Below are 21,308 nucleotides of genomic sequence, written 5' to 3' on the forward strand. Positions count from 1 at the left end.
AACTGGACGTAGCAAAGCAATAACGAGATGATTACGAATGAGATAGGAACACTTGTAAAAATTCAATTTAATCTCAACCCAGTTTTAGTGCTGTTTATGGTGTAAATGAGGTCAAGTAGCTTAGTCAAATTCAGAACTAGAAGTGATTAGATCCGAATTAACGAACCTCACCAGATTTCTCCTCCTGACACTTTCTCTAGACCCAAGGTTTTGCATGTGTTAAAGTAATTACTATTTACCGCTTACTATAATGGGCAATTATATTAACGAGGACCAAAGGCTCTTAGGAGAAATAAAAATTAAATAAGCACACCGCCCGGCTGAGGGACTATAGGCAAGTGCAAGAAAACAGCTGTTTTTGAGCCCTTTAAATGGGCAAAAGGAACTCTTTTATCTCCTGAGCTGCATAGGAAAGGGCCCATGTCCCACATTATTATAATATTTGTTAAAAGCTTACTACTATGTGTCAAGTACTATTTTAAGCACTGGGGTAGGTACAACGTAATAAGGTTGGAGAGTCCCTGTTCCACGTGGGGCTCGCAGTCTGAGGAGGAGGAAGAATGGGTATTGATTCCCCTTTCTGCAGATAAGGCAACTGAGAAGTGAAGTGACTTGGCCAAGGTCACAAAGCAGGGAAGTGGTGGAGTCGGGATTAGAACCCAGGTCCTGCGGCTCCCAGGACTGCGCTCTTTCCACTAACCCAGTGCTGCTCCTCAATTACTCAGTCACGTCAGTGGTCTGAGTGGCTTGTTGTCACAGTCTCCTGCAAAAGCAGACTTCAATCCCATTTTCCCAGTTTTCTATACAGTGCAATTCCACTCGGGAAAATCAAATTGAGAAAACCGGATTCGAGTCGACGTGTTTTCATTATGCACCGCGACACACAACTTTCAAAGGCTTTCCAATCAATCAAGGGTATTTATTGAGTACCAACTGGTGGCAGGGTACTGTACTAAGCACCCAGCTCCGCCACTTGCCTGCTGTGTGACCTGGGGCAAGTCCCTTCACTTCTCTGTGCCTCACTTACCTCACCTGTAAAATGGGGATTGAGAATGGGAGCCCAACGTGGGACAGGGACTGTGTCCATCCCGATTTGCTTGTATTCACCCCAACGCTTAGAAGAGTGCCTGGCACAGAGTAAGTGCTAATAAATACCGTAACTATTACTATCATTACTGGGAGAGTACAACGATGCCACAGAGTTGGTAGACATGTGCCCAAGCGCTTAGTACAGTGCTCTGCACATAGTAAGCGCTCAATAAATACGATTGATGATGATGATGATGATGTGCCCTGCCCACAAGGAGCCTACAGCCTAGACTGAAGTCCCCCTCTAGACTATAAATTCCTCGTGGGCGGCAAACGTGTCTACCAACCTTCTAGACTGTGAGCCCATTGTTGGGTAGGGACCGTCTCTATATGTTGCCAACTTGTACTTCCCAAGTGCTTAGTACAGTGCTCTGCACACTGTAAACGCTCAATAAATATGATTGAATGAATGAATGAACTGTTGTACTGGACTGTCCCAAGCGCTTAATACAGTGCTCTGCACACAGAAAGCACTCAATAGACATGATAGATAATAAATAGCATTGATTGACTATCATCTCCAGCTCTGTTACATCATTCCAAAGAAGCGAGCAGTGGGGAAACTGAGGGAGGTTCCTCCGGAGGCCGCAGCTGGATTGTGCCCTTTCCGCCTTGGCAGGGGGGTCAGCCGGCCTCCACGGCTGACGCACTGTCGAACGGGGGCCAGAAATTTCCCACTTTTGGCCCGAGAGTCGTGGAGGTGAGCGGGACGCGGGCGGCTTGCTGCAGAGGCTGAAGGCTCTTCGGTACTTCTAGCCCTTTACATTATTCATTTATACTAAAAATAATCTCCCCCCTCTAGATGGGAAGCTCCCTGTAGGCAGGGAACGTGTCTACTGACTCCGTTATGCTGTATTCTTCCAAGCACTTAATACAGTGCTCTGCACACAGTAAGTGCTCAATAAATTCTTTCACTTCATTCAATCGTATTTACTGAGCACTTCCCGTGTGCAGAGCACTGTACTAAGCGCTTGGGACAGCACAACACAACCATAAACAGTGACATTCCCTGCCCACAATTCATTCGTCCAATCCTATTTATTGAGTGCTTACCGTGAGTGCTTTTGTTCTCTGCCTCCCCCTTCTAGACGGTGAGCCCACTGTTGGGTAGGGACCGTCTCTATATGTTCCCAACTTGGACTTCCCAAGCGCTTAGTACAGTGCTCTGCACACAGTAAGCGCTCAATAAATACGACTGAATGAAGGAATGTGCAGAGCACTGTACTAAGCACTTGGGAAGTACCATTTGGCAACAGAGAGAGACAGTCCCTACCCAACAACAGGCTCAAGGTCTAGAGAGAGGAGACAGGCATCACAACGAAACAAGTAGACAGGCATCAGAACCATCAAAATAAATAGAATTATACTTGTATAAATATATATATAATTAATAAAATAGAGTAGTACGTATGTACACAAGTGCTGTGGGGAGGGGAAGGTGGTAGGGCCGGGGGGATGGGGAGGAGGAGAGGAAAAAGGGGGCTCAGTGTGGGAAGGCCTCCTGGAGGAGGTGAGCTCTCAGTAGGGATTTGAAGGGAGGAAGAGAGCTAGCTTGGCGGCTGTGGGGAGGGAGGGCATCCCGGGCCAGGGGTCAACAGCTAGAACGAGCTTACGGTGTAGACGACTGTACCAATCCATACCACTGATGGATTGATTCGGCATCAGCTGTTAAGGCAGACCCAGCAGCAGAACTGAGTTCTCTGAGCTCTGTGGCCAAGCTGGACGTTTTTCCAGCTCGGATACGCCGGTCAAGCAGCTGGGCGCCCAGACGGCATTATTTCCAACCTTCACCTCTGAGGTCAGAAACCTCTGGATTCCAGCACAGTTTCTTGTTAACACTAAAAATCCTCCAAGGGGCCAGAAATCTGTGAATTAAATGCTCAGGCTAGCAATCGGTAGCGCCTCAAGTTAAATTCGTGAAGCGTTCCATAATTTTTCCAAACTAGCTCTCTTCCTCCCTTCAAAGCCCTACTGAGAGCTCACCTCCTCCAGGAAGCCTTCCCAGACTGAGCCCCCATTTTCCTCTCCTCCTCCCCATCGCCTCCCCGCCCTACCTCCTTCCTCTCCCCACGGCACTTGTATATATTTGTACAGATGTATCACTCTATTTTACTTGTACAGATTTACTATTCTATTTATTTTCTTAAGGATGTGCATCTAGCTTTAATTCTATTTGTTCTGACAACTTTGACACCTGTCTGCAAGTTTGGTTTTGTTGTCTGTCTCCCCCTTCTAGACTGTGAGCCCGTTGTTGGCTAGGGACCGTCCCTATATGTTGCCAACTTATACTTCCCAAGTGCTTAGTCCAGTGCTCAATAAATACGACTGAATGAATGAATACATGAAACTGATTTTCCACCAAGACAGACACAAGCATACCAAGCATCCTTTCAAATTCGTCATCATCGACATCTTCCACGCTTTCGTCATCTGCGTGACGTTTTCGTTTCTCTTTGGCAGCCTTCTTAAAGTACCTGAAATATCAAGCCACAAGTACGTGTTACTTTCTTGGCATCTCCAAGCACCGGGACACCAGAATAACTGTTTTCCCCAATCTGCCCTGAGCGGCACAATCTGAGGAAAGGCGATAATATTGCTACCAAATATTCCCAATATTTAATATTAACATAATATTTAACATAACCACAATTAATAAATAATTAAATATTTAATATTGTATTAATATAACAGTTAATTATATTGTATTAATATTATATACTTAATATTAATACTCAATATTCCCAAAGGTGATAATATTGTAAACCTAGCAGAACTTACTCAAAACAATCAAGATGGAATCAAATATTGGGAATCGAATATTCCCTCTAGATTGTAAACTAGTTGTGGGCAACGAATGTGTCTCCAACTCGGTTACACTCATATCATACTCTCTCCCAAATGCTTAGTAGAGTGTTCTGCACACCGTGCGTGCTCCATAGATTTGATCGACAAAGTGGGGGCTGGGTGAAATGACCTCTCCTAGGTCCTTCCAGATTTACGTTAATTCAACTGTAAATAAATTGCAGGAATTCCAAGGTGGATTCTTGCCTCCTAGAAAATCAGTTCCTGAGACAGCTCCGTTTTCAGGAGTATAAAACGGTTAATTTGGGTCCTACAAAAGACGACGACTTCAGAGATTAGCACCGACACCGTGCTAGAGGTGGCAAGGGAGCCACAATACTTTAGCAAATACTGGAGGTGCATTAGGAATCGGGCACAAAAAGATCAGCCTTTTTTCCAGGAAGTTGCCTTTTCCCTTTAGCACGTCTCATCGCACAAGGTTTCTGCAATAAGAGAGCCTGGGAAATATGAGCAGAGCTCAACAAGAAGGCTGGGACAATCAAGTGCCCATGCGAGGCTGAATCCAAGGTGCGTAAGCCTGATGATGCATCCTGAATTTCAAAAATTCTCCTAAACCACCATCCCCAAAAGGAAAGAGAGAGAAATGCTTCAGTACCTGTGGAAAAACACTTCATCCACTGGTATTTGGTTTTCTTCCTTGGCAAGGAATTCCTTGCTGTTCACTGGAAAATAAAAAGTGTTCTACTTTCAACTTCATTATAAGAACAAAGACTTTATGCTTAATTGTGACTTGGGGCAAGTCACTAAACTTCTCGGGGCCTCAGTTCCCTCATCTGTAAAATGGGGATGAAGACTTGCATAATTTTCCCAAAAAGTTATCCAAAAATTAAAACTGAGGTTCTGGGAAGAGATAAGCAATTATACTGATCTCCCTACAACTAAAGCGTTTCAGAAAAATAGTGCACAGATTCTATTTTGTTTCCTCCTAACAAGCAGCTATTATGCTTGGTTGCAATATTCTCTGAGACTGCTGAACCATCACAGTCCAACAATCCACTGAAAGGAATAGGGGCTGTTTTTTTTCCTCATTTGGGATTTTAGGATGACCATAAGGGAGAGGTTCTAGTTTTCCTGATCCTCTCCCCATGAATGTGTCTGCTAATTCTGTTGTATCGCACTCTTCCAAGCGCTTAGGACAGGGCTCCGCACATAGTAAGCTCTCAATAAATTCGACCGACTGACAGATTATATGGACCGACTGGGCTGAGGGGAGGGCAGAAGGGAAGGAAACAACCTTGCTTGCAGAAACTGTGCCACGCTCCCCCAGAAGCACCTTACTTTACACTTCCAGAAAAATTAAAATCTGGAAAACAGAGCCACTTCTAACTTTAATCTTTCTCCCACGGCCTGTCTGAGCTGTACTAAGTTCTTGCCAGTCCTCTCGATAGGCAGCACAGCTGGGAATGGCAAATGCCACAATTAAAACTAAACTCATCTGACCTAAGCTTTTCTAACTAAAGTACTACTTAACCAGACCTAACTCAAATAATGTAGTTACTCTATGCTCCAAAGCATTTACGTTTATATCTGTCATTTTACATATCCCTTTGTTCTTTCCCCCTCCCAGCCCCAAAGCACTTATGTACATATCTGCAATTTTTAAAATTTGTATTGCTATCCGTCTCTCCCCCTCTAGACTGTGAGCTCCTTCTGGGCAGGGAATGTCACTGTTTTATTGGTGTATTGCACTTTCCCAAGCACTCGGTAATGTTGGTATTTGTTAAGTGCTTACTACGTTCCAAGCACTGTTTTAAGCACTGAGATACATACAGGGCCATCAGATTGTCCCACGTGGGGCTCAAAGTCTTCATCCCCAATTTACAGATGACGGAACTGAGGCCCAGAGAAGTTTAGTGACTTGCCCCAAGTCACACAGCCAACGAGTGGTGGAGCCAGGATTAGATCCCACGACCTCTGACTCCCAAGCCCGTGCTCTTTCCACTGAGCTACGCTCTGCACATATTAAGTGCTCAATTAATACCACCGAACGAATCAATGAATGAATTTGGCCAAGTTTCACACTTACCAGCAAGATTACACTTATCAGTCATAAATTGTTTCTTCTTTGGCTGCATTATAACACTATTGGTGTTCTCTGAAATAGAAGAAAAAGCAATGTAATGTAAAGATTCACTCACACTTTGTATTATTAATCAATAAAAATAAAACCCATCAAATGCTCACCTTTGCCTTTATGTTGCTTAGGATTGCGGTACACAAATCGATCCAGGAATCTCATTAATGTGAAGTCCTGTAGAGGGTCCCCTGAATACTGAATATAATCCCCCTGAAATGAAAAATAAAGCGACGTCACTTAAAAAGTTCAACTAAAATTGAATGAATGACGACTAATAGTCAAACTTGGAAAAAAAAAAATCACAGAAATTCAAGACACTTTCGAGGGTATGAAAGCGGAGGATGGGTAAAGTGAACCCTCATGGGCCCTTCCAGATTTACGTTAATTCAGCTGTACATACATTTTAGACTGTGAGCCCACTGTTGGGTAGGGACTGTCTCTATATGTTGCCAACTTGTACTTCCCAAGCGCTTAGTACAGTGCTCTGCACATAGTAAGCGCTCAATAAATACGACTGATTGATTGATTGATTGTAGGAATCCTTTATCCTGCAAAGACTTCAAGCACGTAGCCAAAATCATCAAGTAATACACAATTAAGACTCACCTGTAGGATTGTTTTTGCAAAAAGGGCCACAGATGGATGAAAGTGTTCAGAAAGCTAAAAAAAAAAAGGAAAAAAGAAAACGTGATTATGCGTTTTCATTATTCAAACGTTATACGACATAATATTAAATTCTCAAAATCTAGAAACCTGCGGGACCAAATGAACCTTGAAGATACTACGAGGTAAAATTACACTTCCCTTTACAGGCTCTTTGGCCGTTTAACAATAATAATGATGGCATTTATTAAGGGCTCACTTTGTGCAAAACGTCAGTCATCGGGTGCCCTCGGCCAAGTTGCTTCCTTTCTCTGAGTCTTGTTCAGTGGCAGGGCGGACAACTAGTCAGGGGAATCCCACCCTGGCTAGATTTTAAGCTCCTTGAGGGCAGGGACCTTGCCTTCTCAAAGTGCTCTGCACACAGTGGTGGCTCAACAAATACAACTGATCATCTCACAGAAAATGATTCTGTAATTCTTCCCTCAATAAATGTGGAAAACGTCCTGATTACCTCCAAATTGTGCCAAGCCTTCACGTTTCTAGGGCGGGCAATTTTATATCACTGTGACCTACAACCCATAAAGCCAAGAGTCAAGAAATCTCGCAATTACTTCTCGAGGTTGTCCTTCCCTTGCCTGATTATGATAGATGATCAAACAGAATTAACTAAAATGAAGTCCGGCTCATGTGCATCAGTGCTTAGCAAATACTGTCATTGCTATTATTATTGTCATTAGTATTACTGATTAGCTCATGTATACGCATTATTGTCACTAAATATGTACACTGATTAGGTGTGTTGAGTTCCAACCAGGACAATGGCAACTGGCAAGGCCAGAATCCACCTTATCAGCAACGTTAGCAACAGCCAGTCACTGACTGCCACCTGTTATAATAATGTTGGTATTTGTTAAGCGCTTACTATGTGCCAAGCACTGGGGTAGATACAGGGTCATCAGGTTGTCCCACGTGGGGCTCACAGTCTTCATCCCCATTTTACAGATGAGGTAACTGAGGCCCAGAGAAGTGAAGTGACTTGCCCAAAGTCACCCAGCTGACAGGTGAGCCCACTGTTGGGTAGGGACCGTCTCTATAGGTTCCCAACTTGTACTTCCCAAGCGCTTAGCACAGTGCTCTGCACACAGTAAGCGCTCAATAAATACGATTGATTGAATGAATGAATGAAAGGTGGCAGAGCCGGGATTAGAACCCACGACCTCTGACTCCAAAGCCTGGGCTCTTTCCATTGAGCCACGCTGCTTCCCGTAGTCCTGGGGCCCCAAATTATCAGCCACTCCTAGCAACAATGAATTATGGACCGCTGCCTGCAGCCTTGAGACCCCCACATTATAATAATAATGGCATTTATTAAGCGCTTACTATGTGCAAAGCCCTGTTCTAAGCGCTGGGGAGGTTACAAGGTGATCAGGTTGTCCCACGGGGGGCTCCCAGTCTTAATCCCCATTTGACAGATGGGATAACTGAGGCCCAGAGAAGTGAAGTGACTTGCCCAAAGTCACACAGCTGACAGTTGGCAGAGCCGGGATTATCAGCAACAGTGAATGACTGGCCGCAGCCCGCGGCCTCGAAACCCAACGCCTGTGCTGGCTGAAGACTTCTTCGGCCACAGAGTGCCCGCTGGATGACCCAAAGCCGATAACGAAGCAGATTGGTGTCGTCTACGGAGGGGCTAATGAAGATGGAGACAAACAGGGGCGGAGCGCACTAACAAACGGGACTGGAGCGGAGGGGTCGGATTAGAGGGAGGGACTTGGTGCTCGGTCACCCAGGGAAGCGGGACTAGCAGGAAAGAGAGGGATGGGGTCATCCTCAAAAATCTCCAGTGGCTACCAATCAATCTGCGCATCAGGCAGAAACTCCTCACCCTGGGCTTCAAGGCTGTCTATCACCTCGCCCCCTCCTACCTCACCTCCCTTCTCTCCTTCTCCAGCCCAGCCCGCACTCTCCGCTCCTCTGCCGCTAATCTCCTCACCGTACCTCGTTCTCGCCATCGACCCCCGGCCCACGTCCTCCCCCGGGCCTGGAATGCCCTCCTTCCCTCTGCCCATCCGCCAAGCTAGCTCTCTTCCTCCCTTCAAGGCCCTGCTGAGAGCTCACCTCCTCCAGGAGGCCTTCCCAGACTGAGCCCCTTCCTTCCTCTGCCCCTCGTCCCCTTCTCCATCCCCCCCACCTTACCTCCTTCCCTTCCCCACAGCACCTGTATATATGTATATATGTTTATACATATTTATTACTCTATTTATTTATTTTACTTGTACATATCTATTCTATTTTATTTTGTACTATGTTTGGTTTTGTCTCCCCCTTTTAGACTGTGAGCCCACTGTTGGGTAGGGACTGTCTCTATATGTTGCCAATTTGTACTTCCCAAGCACTTAGTACAGTGCTCTGCACACAGTAAGCGCTCAATAAATACGATGGATGATGATGATGATGATCCTCAGTTCTTGGTCTCTGGCCACCACACACCCATGACTTTTTGCTGCAACAAAATGAATACAGGCTGGCCTAACCTGACTCATTACTTGGGATATTTTCCAACAGAAGCAAACTTCTGCTCCCGGGGAACAGAAAAACTCAGTCTACCGACTTTAGCACTTGGATCGGTGATCTTACGGGCTTTTGATAGTCGCCCCACTCTCAACACCACAGCACTCCTGGACACCTTTAAATTATATATTATACATTTATTTATTTATATTGATGTCTGTCTCCCCCTCTAGACTGCAAGCTTGTTGGGGGCAGGGAATGTGTCTGCCAACTCTGTTGCACTGTACGCTCCCAAGTGAGCCCGTTGTTGGGTAGGGACCGTCTCTGTATGTTGCCGACTTGTGCTTCCCAAGTGCTTAGTACAGTGCTCTGCACACAGTAAGCGCTCAATAAGTACGACTGAATGAATGCATAAAAGCAAAGGTGATTCTAATTAGATCAAGGCCCCAAACGCTCTTGCAGAGTTCTTGACTTGTCACCCCCTTCTAGACTGTGAGCCCACTGTTGGGTAGGGACTGTCTCTATATGTTGCCAACTTGTACTTCCCAAGCGCTTAGTACAGTGCTCTGCACACAGTAAGCGCTCAATAAATACGATTGATTGATTGATTGATTGCAACTGAACCCATATTTAAGCGGAAGTACCGAGGGTACATTTTCTAGAGAAGCAGCATGGTGTGGTGCCTACAGCCCGGGCCTGGGAATCAGAAGGTCATGGGTTCTGATCCCAGCTCCGCCACGTGTCTGATGTGTGACCCTGGGCAAGTCACTTCACTTCCTCTGGGCCTCACGATCTCAATGGAGGTTGAGATCGTAAGCCCCCTGGGCAAGTCGCTTCACTTCCTCTGGGCCTCACGATCTCAATGGAGGTTGAGATTGTGAGCCTCCTGTGGGACAGAGACCGTGTCCAACCCCATCAATTTGTATCCACCCCAGAGCCTAGTACAGTTCTTGGCACATAGTAAGCGCCTAACAAATACCATAATTATCATTATTATCATCCCCAAGGAAAAAAACACGCATATGCAAAAGAATTAGAGCTAATTGTACAGGTGAGCCAGTCTGAATAAAAGAAGGGAAATCATTAGGTTTCTTTTCTCCTTGCCGTGTCTTCTGTGTCCAGAACAATGCATTGATTTGGACTGGCTACTTAAATGCCTGAGCAAATAACTAATAATCATTAATAGTAGTAGCAGTAGTAGTGAGAGTATTTATCCAGTGCTTACTGCGTGTAGGGCACTGCACTAAGCTCTGGGAGACAACCCACACGTGGGAATTAGACACCGTACTCGTCCCTTGCGGGGGCTCACAGCGAGTTTTACTAGGGAGAAGGGATTGGGGACGGGCACATCACGAGTGTCGAAACAGTAAAACACAACACAGATACACAAAACAAAGCTCAAAGGCTCAGAAGGGAGTGTGACGCCAAAACACAAATGCAAATAGAGGGCGATGAAAATGAAAATAAATTCAGAGAACACGGTACCTTTTTGAGTTCCCAAAGACTTGTGTGATCAGCTCCACAGAACAAAGGATTCCTACTCAATGGATCATAGCTATTTACTTCTTTTCCACCTAAAACAAGAACAATCAGCTTGCCCCCTCCTATCTTACCTCCGTGATTTCCTATTACAGCCCAGGCCCCATCCTTCAACACCCACCTACTCACCGTTACTCCATCCTGTCTTCGTCGCCGACCCCTTCCCTCTTCATATCCAACAGATCATCACTCTCCCCACTCTTCAGAGCTTTATTCTAATCACATCTCTTCCAAGAGGTTTTCCCCCAACTAAGCCTTCATTTCCTCTACTCCCTCTCCCTTCTGCAAAATCACTCGGCACTCCGCACTGAATACTTGCTACTCACCCCACCCTCAGCCCCACAGCACAGCACTTACGTACATATCCATAATTTATTTTCACATCTGTCTCCCCCCTGGACTCTGTAAGCTCCGGGTGGGTGGGAATCAAGTCTTCCAACTCTATGGCCTTGAACTCTCTCAAGCCCTTACTACAGTGCTCGGCACTGACAAAACACCCCATAAACACCACCCATTGATCGAACAACAGCTGACAGTCAAGACTGAAATCGATCACTGACAGCTGGATACTCCCTTCCGAAAGACAGACAAGGTTTGGAAGTCTCAGGAGGCAACTTGACATCGTGGTTACTTAAACTTCACCCCTAGATTTTTTTTCATGGTTTTTTTTTAAGCACTTACTATGTGCCAGGCCCTGGAACGAGCAATGGGGTAATACACGGTCGTCAGGTTGGATTCAGTCCAGGTCCCGAACTGGGTTCACGGTCTTAATGCCCATTCTGCAAATGAGGTAACTGAGGCTCGGGGAAGTTAAGTGACGTGCAGAAGGTCACACAAAAGACAAATGGTAGATCCGGGATTAGAACCCAGGTTTTCTGACTCCCGGCCTGTGTTCTTTCCATTAGGCCGTGCTGTTTCTCTTAAGATTGGATTAACTGATGTTCCCGTTTAAAGCAATTTACCTTTCAAATTCTCAAGATGCACCCAGGAAGCAGATTCTGTGCTGCCCGCCTTACTGAGACTTTCTGTCTTCGTTTCGGCTCCTTCCAGTTCCTTATCGGCATCTGTGAACTTTTCTATGCCATCATCATCATCATCACTGCCAACATTCCCCAAATCTTGAAAATTCTCTTCTTCTTCACATTCCTAAATAAATCATGTTTTTATGAGTCCTTTGGTTGATGCTCTATAGGCATTTTAACGCATTAATGGTCAACCTCGGATTCTGTAATAGATACATCCATCACCATAATGGAGTATGGAACGGAGTTTCTCATAATAATCGTGCTAAATTATCTTAATAAATGGCAAAAGAGTAGCTTTAAATCATTCTCATTATAAATGAGAACTCCGAAAATAGAGCTATGCTGGGGGCGGGGTGACGATCCTCAGAAATACAGGCTCGCTGCTGGCTTAAAAATAATCTACTTGCTCAAGAATGCAGGCAACACATTTCCTGAAGCCGGGACGGCTAAAGAAAAAAAATATAATAATGGAATAACTAAGAAAGCAAACGATCAGATTGTTAAAAAAAGAAACTCAAAACCGTACCGGGTGATCCCGCAGCTGAGTCTGTAAACCTGGTTTCACTTTTAGGATTTCAGACACAAGATATAAGGCTCCACAAATGAATGACGGCATTTGACCACAGGTGACTTGAAGCAACCTCTTCACAAAAGCCTTTACACGGCGTATCACGACGTCCGTTTTTACAGACTTGTAGAGAAGATTAAGGAACATGGACTGCTTAGAACATAATGCCAACCCTGGATCTAACAACTTCCTGTTAAAAACAACGACAAAAAACACGATCAAGTACATTTACTCATAAAAATCTCTAGAGACACCCGAATCCAAACTAGTCCAAAGAATCGAATATCAAACTCCACAATGCTCAGAATCCACGGCTCAGCCGGTGACATAACCTACTCGGCGCATTTTTACATTTGGGGCCAATTTTAGCCACTTGTTCACGGTAGACTTGGTTGTGAATGATAAAATACATGTATTTGTATGTCTTTTCAAGCAGGACACATAATTTTACTTATAACCTATGGACCGTGACAAGCGTGTGGTCCGTATGATCTAGAGAAGCAGCGTGGCTCAGGGGAAAGAGCCCGGGCTTTGGAGTCAGAGGTCATGGGTTCAAATCCCGGCTCTGCCGACTGTCAGCTGTGTGACTCTGGGCAAGTCACTTCACTTCTCTGGGCCTCAGTTCCCTCATCTGTAAAATGGGGATTAAGACTTTGGAGTCAGAGGTCATGGGTTCAAATCCCGGCTCTGCCGACTGTCAGCTGTGTGACTCTGGGCAAGTCACTTCACTTCTCTGGGCCTCAGTTCCCTCATCTGTAAAATGGGGATTAAGACTTTGGAGTCAGAGGTCATGGGTTCAAATCCCGGCTCTGCCGACTGTCGGCTGTGTGACTCTGGGCAAGTCACGTCACTTCTCTGGGCCTCAGTTCCCTCATCTCTAAAATGGGGATTAAGACCGTGAGCCGCAGGAGGGACAACCTGATCACCTTGCAACCTCCCCAGCGCTTAGAACAGTGCTTTGCACCTAGTAAGCGCCTAATAAATGCCATCATCATTATTATTGTTCTTATTATCTAAAATCTGCAAAGACCCCAAAGTCCACAGACAGCTTGGTTCTGAAAATTAAAGGCTTTTGATGAAACGGGGCCAAGGCTTCCGTGAGGTGATGCCTCTATATGTCACCCACTTGTACTTCCCAAGTGCTTAGTACGGTGCTCTGCACACAGTAAGCGCCCAATAAATACGACTGATGATGATGATGATGATAATGATGTGAAGCGGGCCAGGGAGGTGTGACATTCCTCAAACCCCCACCCCGGTCTACGCAGTTATCAGACGGCCCGGGGCCACAGGCCTGACATCCGCCTTTCCAAGCTGCCCAGGCGGCGGGCCACCTTTCGCCAGCTCTCTGCTCCATCAAGAAGATGGGACTTTCACAACAATGGTCAGTGTGATTCCAACTGTTCACACCGCTGATCCCGGGAAATTTCCCATCCCTACGACGTAGTCGGCTGCCTTTTATCGATGCTGGACCTAATTTCTCTTTTTGATGTCATCGGTTAAGATCCTACTGCGTGCCAGGCACCGTACTAAGCGCTGGGGTAGATTCAAGTTAACCGGGTTTGGTCACGGTCCCCTGTCCCACATGAGCTGGCTCACGGTCTTAATCCCCATTTGACAGATGAGGGAACCGAGGAGCTGAGTGCTGAGTGCCTACGTGCCCGGCACTGTACTAAGCGCTGGGGTAGATGTGAGTTAATCGACCCGTCACCCGCTGATCCTCTTCTGGTGGGAAGTCAGAGATGGAAACGGCCTTAGCCATACCCTTTCTGGAGACGTGACTCTCTCTGACCGACTGAACTCGCCCACCCCGATAAGAGGACGAAAGCTACTCACTTGTACAACGCCGCGTAATATCGGTCCGATATCGCCTGGTGAGAATCCATCACTTGGAAAAGTAACATCAGGGCCTGGACGCTCGTATTAAAATTCACCGCGTGCAGTACCCTGAAGAGAGTGTCCAGCTGCTCCTTCACCTTGTCGTCCCTGGTCTGGGCAAAAGGGTAGGCTCTGTTCACGCCCGTTAAGAGGGCGCTCAGCATCTTGGACTCCACATCCTTCTTCTTGATACAGCTCCGAAAAAAACTAAAGTAAAGGGTGATCAACTTGTTGGCCAGGTCACTCTCGTCGTGGGTGAAGACCATTTGATTTAAAAAGCAAACCGAGTAGTACTGGGCTTTGGGGCTGATGTTCGCTCGATACAGGAGCCTCTCAACTTCACCGCACACCACCCCTTTCATCTTGGGGTGCTGATGGAGCAGGGTCTCTAGCAGGTGAGACGCCCTGGTGGCAATCCTGTTCTGAGGATCGCCCAGTTTGTTGACCAGCTGAACGAGAAAGGCTTTCTCTTCCTCGGGCTTGCTACACAGCAACTCGTGAGCCACGGAGATGGCTCGCATCTTCGTAGCCAGCAGGGAGTCGTGGCTCAGCGTCTCCAAGGCCTGCACGAACTCGGCCACCAGGTGTTTCAGCTGATGCTCGAAATACCACAGCAGCAGCCGCCGATCCCTCGTATCCCGGTTGCCGCTGGACAGCGCCTCGAGTCCCTTCAAAGGACGCTGAGAGAAAGCCCCGAGTTTTCGATGATCTGGCAAGAGGTCGGAGAGGAGCAGTTCTTTTAAAGTATCCAAGGCCATCAGGCTCTGCCGCCTGCTGCCTTTCTTTTTGATGAGGTTCACTAGGATCTCCACATACTGGAGCGTGTGAACGGCGCCGTCCTGGATGAGCAGGGTCATGGCTGCCATTCTGTCCCCCAGGGTCCCCGTGGACACGATGGTTTTCATCCAGGTGGCCGAGCCTCCTTTCCGAAGGCTGGCCTTACTTTTAAACAACTCCGTCTCGTGCTGGTAGAGCTGCTGGGCCAAAACTTTGTACTTGGACATCACGGCGGGATCCTGCGGCTCCGGGGAAAACTCACCGGTGTAATCCAGGTCGTACCATTTGCCTCCTGGTTTGATCAGCAAGGTCTGCCTCGCACAGAATTCGAAGACGTCCTGTTCCTTGTCTCTCTTCCCCGCTGCCTTACTGCCGCTGCGGGGCTCGGCCGTCGGCTGTGCTGGCTTCTGGCTTTTTTTGACCTTACTACTCTGTGTCTTGCTGACTTCCGCTGGGCTTCCTTTGTCGACTTCTACCGAAGACGGCCTTTCTTTCTGCCCGCTGGATTTTTCTTTGTCCGCTGGCTCCTCGTCATCCTCCAACAGGATACAGTCTGCATATTTGCTCACCCCTAAACTTTTGATAAACGCTTCCAGTTCACCCGGCTGGAAATCGTCGATTGTTCCTTTCTTACCTCCGTCCACAAGGTCTTCGGTCTCGTTGAGGGCGGCCAGCATGACATAATCGCTCTGCCAGAAAAACGTGATTTAAGGTCCATAAATTAATGAGTGTCCATAAATTAATGAATGCCCACTTAATACGAAAGCTGCAAAATCTCGTCTTTGAATAATAATAATTAAGTCAACGTGTCAAACTCTCCAGACACAGATACTTACTCACTTAAAAACAAGGAGGTGCCTATGGGGTGTGGGGTGTGTCTGGAGCGCTAGTTTAAGTTAGCCTTTGGGAGAAGATGGGTCTGATCTCCTGCCCAAATTACCCGAGCAACCCTTCTCAATCAATCAACCAATCAAGCTCTTAATGGAGTCCACAATTAAGTCAATAAACTGTATTTATTAAGCATTTCCTGTGTGCAAAGCACCGACCTAAGCACTTGGCATACTACAACAGAATTTTCAGGCTCAGGAGACAAACGGCTGAAAGACTCTGTGCCTATGAGAACGTACTGCATTTCAGTTGCTGCCTTTTTTGCAAATTATGAATGTACACTCTGCTCATCCATCACTACTTGAATGAAACAGCTCGCCAAACCAGCCAGATCGAAAGGGCGATGATACGGTGGCACGCGCTAGCCTTCCAGTCCTTAAACAACTCGGTCGCTCCTTTAATTTCACTATAAATGCTAGACTGTGTTAGCAGTACAGGGCTTCTGGACTTTCTTTTGCACAGGTCGAAAAACGTTCCACAATTAGAAAGTCAAAAGTCAGTGCCTCCTCCCACCCATGGTGGGAGGCATTGATAAGGCGAGGCTATGAGTTAAGTGTGAGTCCATAAATTCAATCGTATTTATTGAGCGCTTTAAATCTTTTTCCATCTCCACCCCGTATTACCAATAAAGACTCACCTGCCCCAGCAGATGAAGAGGATGACAAAGAAAGGGGAGGATGAGAGAAAGAAAATGAAGATCAACCAGTCAATCATTGGTATTTGTTGGGCGCTTACTCTATGCAGGGCATTCTAATTTATTTTGTCTGTGTCCCCAAAAAGACCATGCGGTCCTTAAGGGCGGGGATCATGTCTATTCTCTTGCATTCTCCAAAGCGCTTAGTAAGTACACTGCTCCACACCCAGTAAGTGTTGAATAAATGTTTGATGGATTGAAGACACAATCCCTGCCCTCAAGGAGTACAATCTAGACGGAGAGGCGGACCAAAGAAATTACAGATGGGGGAAGCAACCAAATTTAAAGATATGCGCGTAAGTGCTTAGGGTATAAAGACTCAAGTGCATGGGTGACTCCGTAGGGAGCGACATTGGTGGGGGAGTATGAGGCTCTAAATTCGTAGTGGGCAGGGATGCTGTCTGTCTACTCTGTGTTAAGTTGATAACATAGTGCCTTTTTTTTAAAGGTATCTGTTTTTTTTAAAGGTATCTGTTAAGTGCTTATTAAGTGCCCCTTCCTTCCTCTCCCCCTAGTCCCTCTCTCCATCCCCCCCTTACCTCATTCCCTTCCCCACAGCACCTGTATATATGTATATATGTTTGTACATATTTATTACTCTACTTATTTATTTATTTATTTAATTTGTACATATCTATTCTATTTATTTTATTTTGTTAGTATGTTTGGTTTGTTCTCTGTCTCCCCCTTTTAGACTGTGAGCCAACTGTTGGGTAGGGACTGTCTCTATATGTTGCCAATTTGTACTTCCCAAGCGCTTAGTACAGTGCTCTGCACATAGTAAGCGCTCAATAAATACGATTGATGATGATGATGATGTGCCAGGCACTGTACTTAGCACTAGGGTAGATACAAGCTAATCAGATTGGACACAGCTCATGATCCACATGGGGCTCACAGTCTTAGTCCCCATTTTACAGATGAGGTAACTGAGGCACAGAAGTGAAGTGACTTGTCCCAAATCAGTGCTCTGCACACAGTAAGCGTGCAGATACAGAATTCATTCAATCGTATTTATTGAGCGCTTCCTGTGGGCAGAGCACTGCACTGAGCGCTTGGGAAGAACAAGTCGGCAACTCTATAGAGACGGTCCCTACCCCACTGCGGGCTCACAGGCGAGAAGGGGGAGACAGACGACAGAACAAAACATATTAATAAAATAAAATAAAATAAATAGGGTAAATATGTACAAGTGAAATAGAGTAACAAATGTGTACAAACATATATACACATATCGCTTGGGAAGTACAGGCTGGCAACATCTAGAGACGGTCCCTACCCCACAGCGGGCTCACAGGCAAGAAGGGGGAGACAGACGACAAAACAAAACATTAATAAAATAAAAAGGATAAAAATGTACAAGTGAAATAAGTAGAGTAACAAATGTGTACAAACATATATACACATATCGCTTGGGAAGTACAAGCTGGCAACATCTAGAGACGGTCCCTACCCCACAGTGGGCTCCCAGGCGAGAAGGGGGAGACAGACGACAAAAGAAAACATATTAGCAAAATAAAACAAACAGAATAAATATGTACAAGTGAAATAAATAGAATAATAAATCTGTACAAACATATACACATATATCGCTTGGGAAGGACAAGCTGGCAACATCTAGAGACGGTCCCTACCCCACAGCGGGCTCACAGGCGAGAAGGGGGAGACAGACAACAAAACAAAACATATCAATCAAATAAAATAAGTTGGGTAAATATGTACAAATGAAATAAATAAATAGGGTAATAAATCTGTACAAACACATATACATATATCACTTGGGAAGTACAAGCTGGCAACATCTAGAGACGGTCCCTACCCCATGGTGGGCTCACAGGCGAGAAGGGGGAGACAGACGACAGAACAAAACATATTAATAAAATAAAATAAATAGGGTAAATATATACAAGTGAATTAAATAAATAGGGTAATAAATCTGTACAAACATATATATATATATCGCTTGGGAAGGACAAGCTGGCAACATCTAGAGACGGTCCCTACCCCACAGCGGGCTCACAGGCGAGAAGGGGGAGGCAGACGACAAAACAAAACACATTAACAAAATAAAATAAATAGAATAAATATGTACAAGTGAAATAAATAGAGTAATAAATCTGTACAAACATATATACACATATCGCTTGGGAAGGACAAGCTGGCAACATCTAGAGGCGGTCCCTACCCCACGGCGGGCTCACAGGCGAGAAGGGGGAGACAGACAACAAAACAAAACAAAACATATTAATAAAATAAAATAAATAGGGTAAATATGTACAAGTGAATTAAATAAATAGGGTAATAAATCTGTACAAACATATACATATATATATCGCTTGGGAAGGACAAGCTGGCAACATCTAGAGACGGTCCCTACCCCACGGCGGGCTCACAAGCGAGAAGGGGGAGGCAGACGACAAAACAAAACATATTAACAAAATAAAATAAAATAGATAGAATAAATATGAACAAGTGAAATAAACAGAGTAATAAATCTGTACAAACATATATACACATATCGCTTGGGAAGGACATGCTGGCAACAGATAGAGACGGTCCCTACCCCACAGCGGGCTCACAGGCGAGAAGGGGGAGACAGACGACAGAACAAAACATATTAATAAAATAAAATAAATAGGGTAAATATGTACAAGTGAAATAAATAAATAGGGTAATAAATCTGTACAAACATATATACATACATCGCTTGGGAAGGACAAGCTGGCAACAGATAGAGACGGTCCCTACCCCACGGCGGGCTCACAGGCGAGAAGGGGGAGGCAGACGGCAAAACAAAACATATTAACAAAATAAAATAAATAGAACAAATATGTACAAGTGAAATAAACAGAGTAATAAATCTGTACAAACATATATACATAAATCGCTTGGGAAGGACAAGCTGGCAACATCTAGAGACGGTCCCTACCCCACAATGGGCTCACAGGCGAGAAGGGGGAGATAGACGACAAAACAAAACACATTAACAAAATAAAATAGATAGGATAAATATGAACAAATGAAATAAATGGAGTAGTAAATCTGCACAAACATATATACGTATATCGCTTGGAAAGGCCAAGCTGGCAACAGATAGAGACGGTCCCTACCCCACGGCGAGCTCACAGGCGAGAAGGGGGAGACAGACGACAAAACATATTAATAAAATAAAATAAATAGAATGAATATGTACAAGTGAATTAAATAAATAGGGTAATAAATCTGTACAAACATATATACATATATCACTTGGGAAGGCCAAGCCGGCAACAGATAGAGACGGTTCCTACCCCACAGCCGGCTCACAGGCGAGAAGGGGGAGACAGACGACAAAACAAACCATATCAATCAAATAAAATAAGTAGGGTAAATATGTACAAATGAAATAAATAAATAGGGTAATAAATCTGTACAAACATATATACATATATCACTTGGGAAGTACAAGCTGGCAACATCTAGAGACGGTCCCTACCCCATGGTGGGCTCACAGGCGAGAAGGGGGAGACAGACGACAAAACAAAACATATTAATGAAATAAATAGGGTAACTATGTACAAGTGAAATAAATAGGGTAATAAATCTGTACAAACACATATACACATATACATATATCACTTGGGAAGGACAAGCTGGCGACAGATAGAGACGGTCCCTACCCCACAGCGGGCTCACAGGCGAGAAGGGGGAGGAAGACGGCAAAACAAAACATATTAACAAAATAAAATAAATAGGACAAATATGTACAAGTGAAATCAACAGAGTAATAAATCTGTACAAACATATATACACATATCGCTTGGGAAGGACAAGCTGGCGACAGATAGGGACGGTCCCTACCCCACGGCGGGCTCACAGGCGAGAAGGGGGAGACAGACAAGAGAACAAAACATATTAATAAAATAAAATAAATAGGGAGCAAAATAAATGAATAGGGTAATAAATCTGTACAAACATATATACATATATCGCTTGGGAAGGACAAGCTGGCGACAGATGGAGACGGTCCCTACCCCACGGCGGGCTCACAGGCGAGAAGGGGGAGACAGACGATAAAACAAAACATATTAACAAAATAAAATAGATAGGATAAATGTACACAAGTGGAATAAAGAAATGACTAGAGTAATAAATGCGTACAGACATATATAGAGGCGCCGTGGGGAGGGGAAGGAGGTGAGGCGGTTGTCCAACCCCCCCGTTTCGGTGGTGGTGGTGGCGGCGAGTCATACCTTCGTGCCCCCGAGCCGCAGCACCTCCTCCAGGCTGAAGCCGTCGTCCCGCCCGTCGTCGCCCTCGTCGTCGCCGTCGGCGTCGCGGTCCGGGCCGCCATGTCGGGGGTCCCCGGCTCCTTCGTCCTCGGGCTGGGGCCCCCAGGGACGCCCCGGGTGGAACTCCGACGGCGGCTCCGTCCGGGACCGCGACATCCCCCAAGCCTCACGCGCGACGACGGCCGCCCACTTCCGGTCCGCGCGGCCCCTGAGAGGAGCTCCGAGCCGGCCACTTCCGGTCCTCGCGCCGCCCGCCGGCGACTTCCGGTCCTCGCGGCCCCTGAGAGGAGCTCCGAGCCGGCGACTTCCGGTCCTCGCGCGCCCACAGGCGGCGACTTCCGGTCCTCGCGGCCCCTGAGAGGAGCCCCCAGCCGGCGACTTCCGGTCCTCGTGCCCCCCCCCGAAAGGGGCCGCCCGCCGGCGACTTCCGGCCCTCGCGGCCCCTGAGGGGAGCCCCCAGCCGGCGACTTCCGGCCCTCGTGCCCCCCTGAAAGGGGCCGACCGCCCGCCGCCGCGAGCAGGCGAC

General features: G+C 46.1%; 1 protein-coding gene across 1 annotated transcript in view; it reads right to left on the reverse strand.

Annotated features, from left to right (window-relative positions):
• The window catches only part of CEBPZ (CCAAT enhancer binding protein zeta), a 26,914-nt gene extending 5,794 nt beyond the window's left edge, over positions 1-21,120 (reverse strand). Inside the window, exons 1-10 of the mRNA XM_038772120.1 lie at positions 20,744-21,120; positions 14,111-15,618; positions 12,233-12,464; positions 11,644-11,827; positions 10,628-10,716; positions 6,635-6,688; positions 6,136-6,238; positions 5,978-6,046; positions 4,547-4,613; positions 3,469-3,563 (exon numbers count right to left, since the gene is read on the reverse strand). Coding sequence (XP_038628048.1) covers positions 3,469-3,563; positions 4,547-4,613; positions 5,978-6,046; positions 6,136-6,238; positions 6,635-6,688; positions 10,628-10,716; positions 11,644-11,827; positions 12,233-12,464; positions 14,111-15,618; positions 20,744-20,938 — 2,596 coding nt within the window. The 5' untranslated portion in view covers positions 20,939-21,120. The remainder of the gene's footprint in view (positions 1-3,468; positions 3,564-4,546; positions 4,614-5,977; positions 6,047-6,135; positions 6,239-6,634; positions 6,689-10,627; positions 10,717-11,643; positions 11,828-12,232; positions 12,465-14,110; positions 15,619-20,743) is intronic.
• Between the last annotated feature and the right edge of the window lie 188 nt (positions 21,121-21,308).

The sequence above is a fragment of the Tachyglossus aculeatus genome, chromosome X1 (genome assembly GCF_015852505.1).
Source record: "Tachyglossus aculeatus isolate mTacAcu1 chromosome X1, mTacAcu1.pri, whole genome shotgun sequence".
NCBI classification, from domain to species: Eukaryota; Metazoa; Chordata; class Mammalia; order Monotremata; family Tachyglossidae; genus Tachyglossus; species Tachyglossus aculeatus.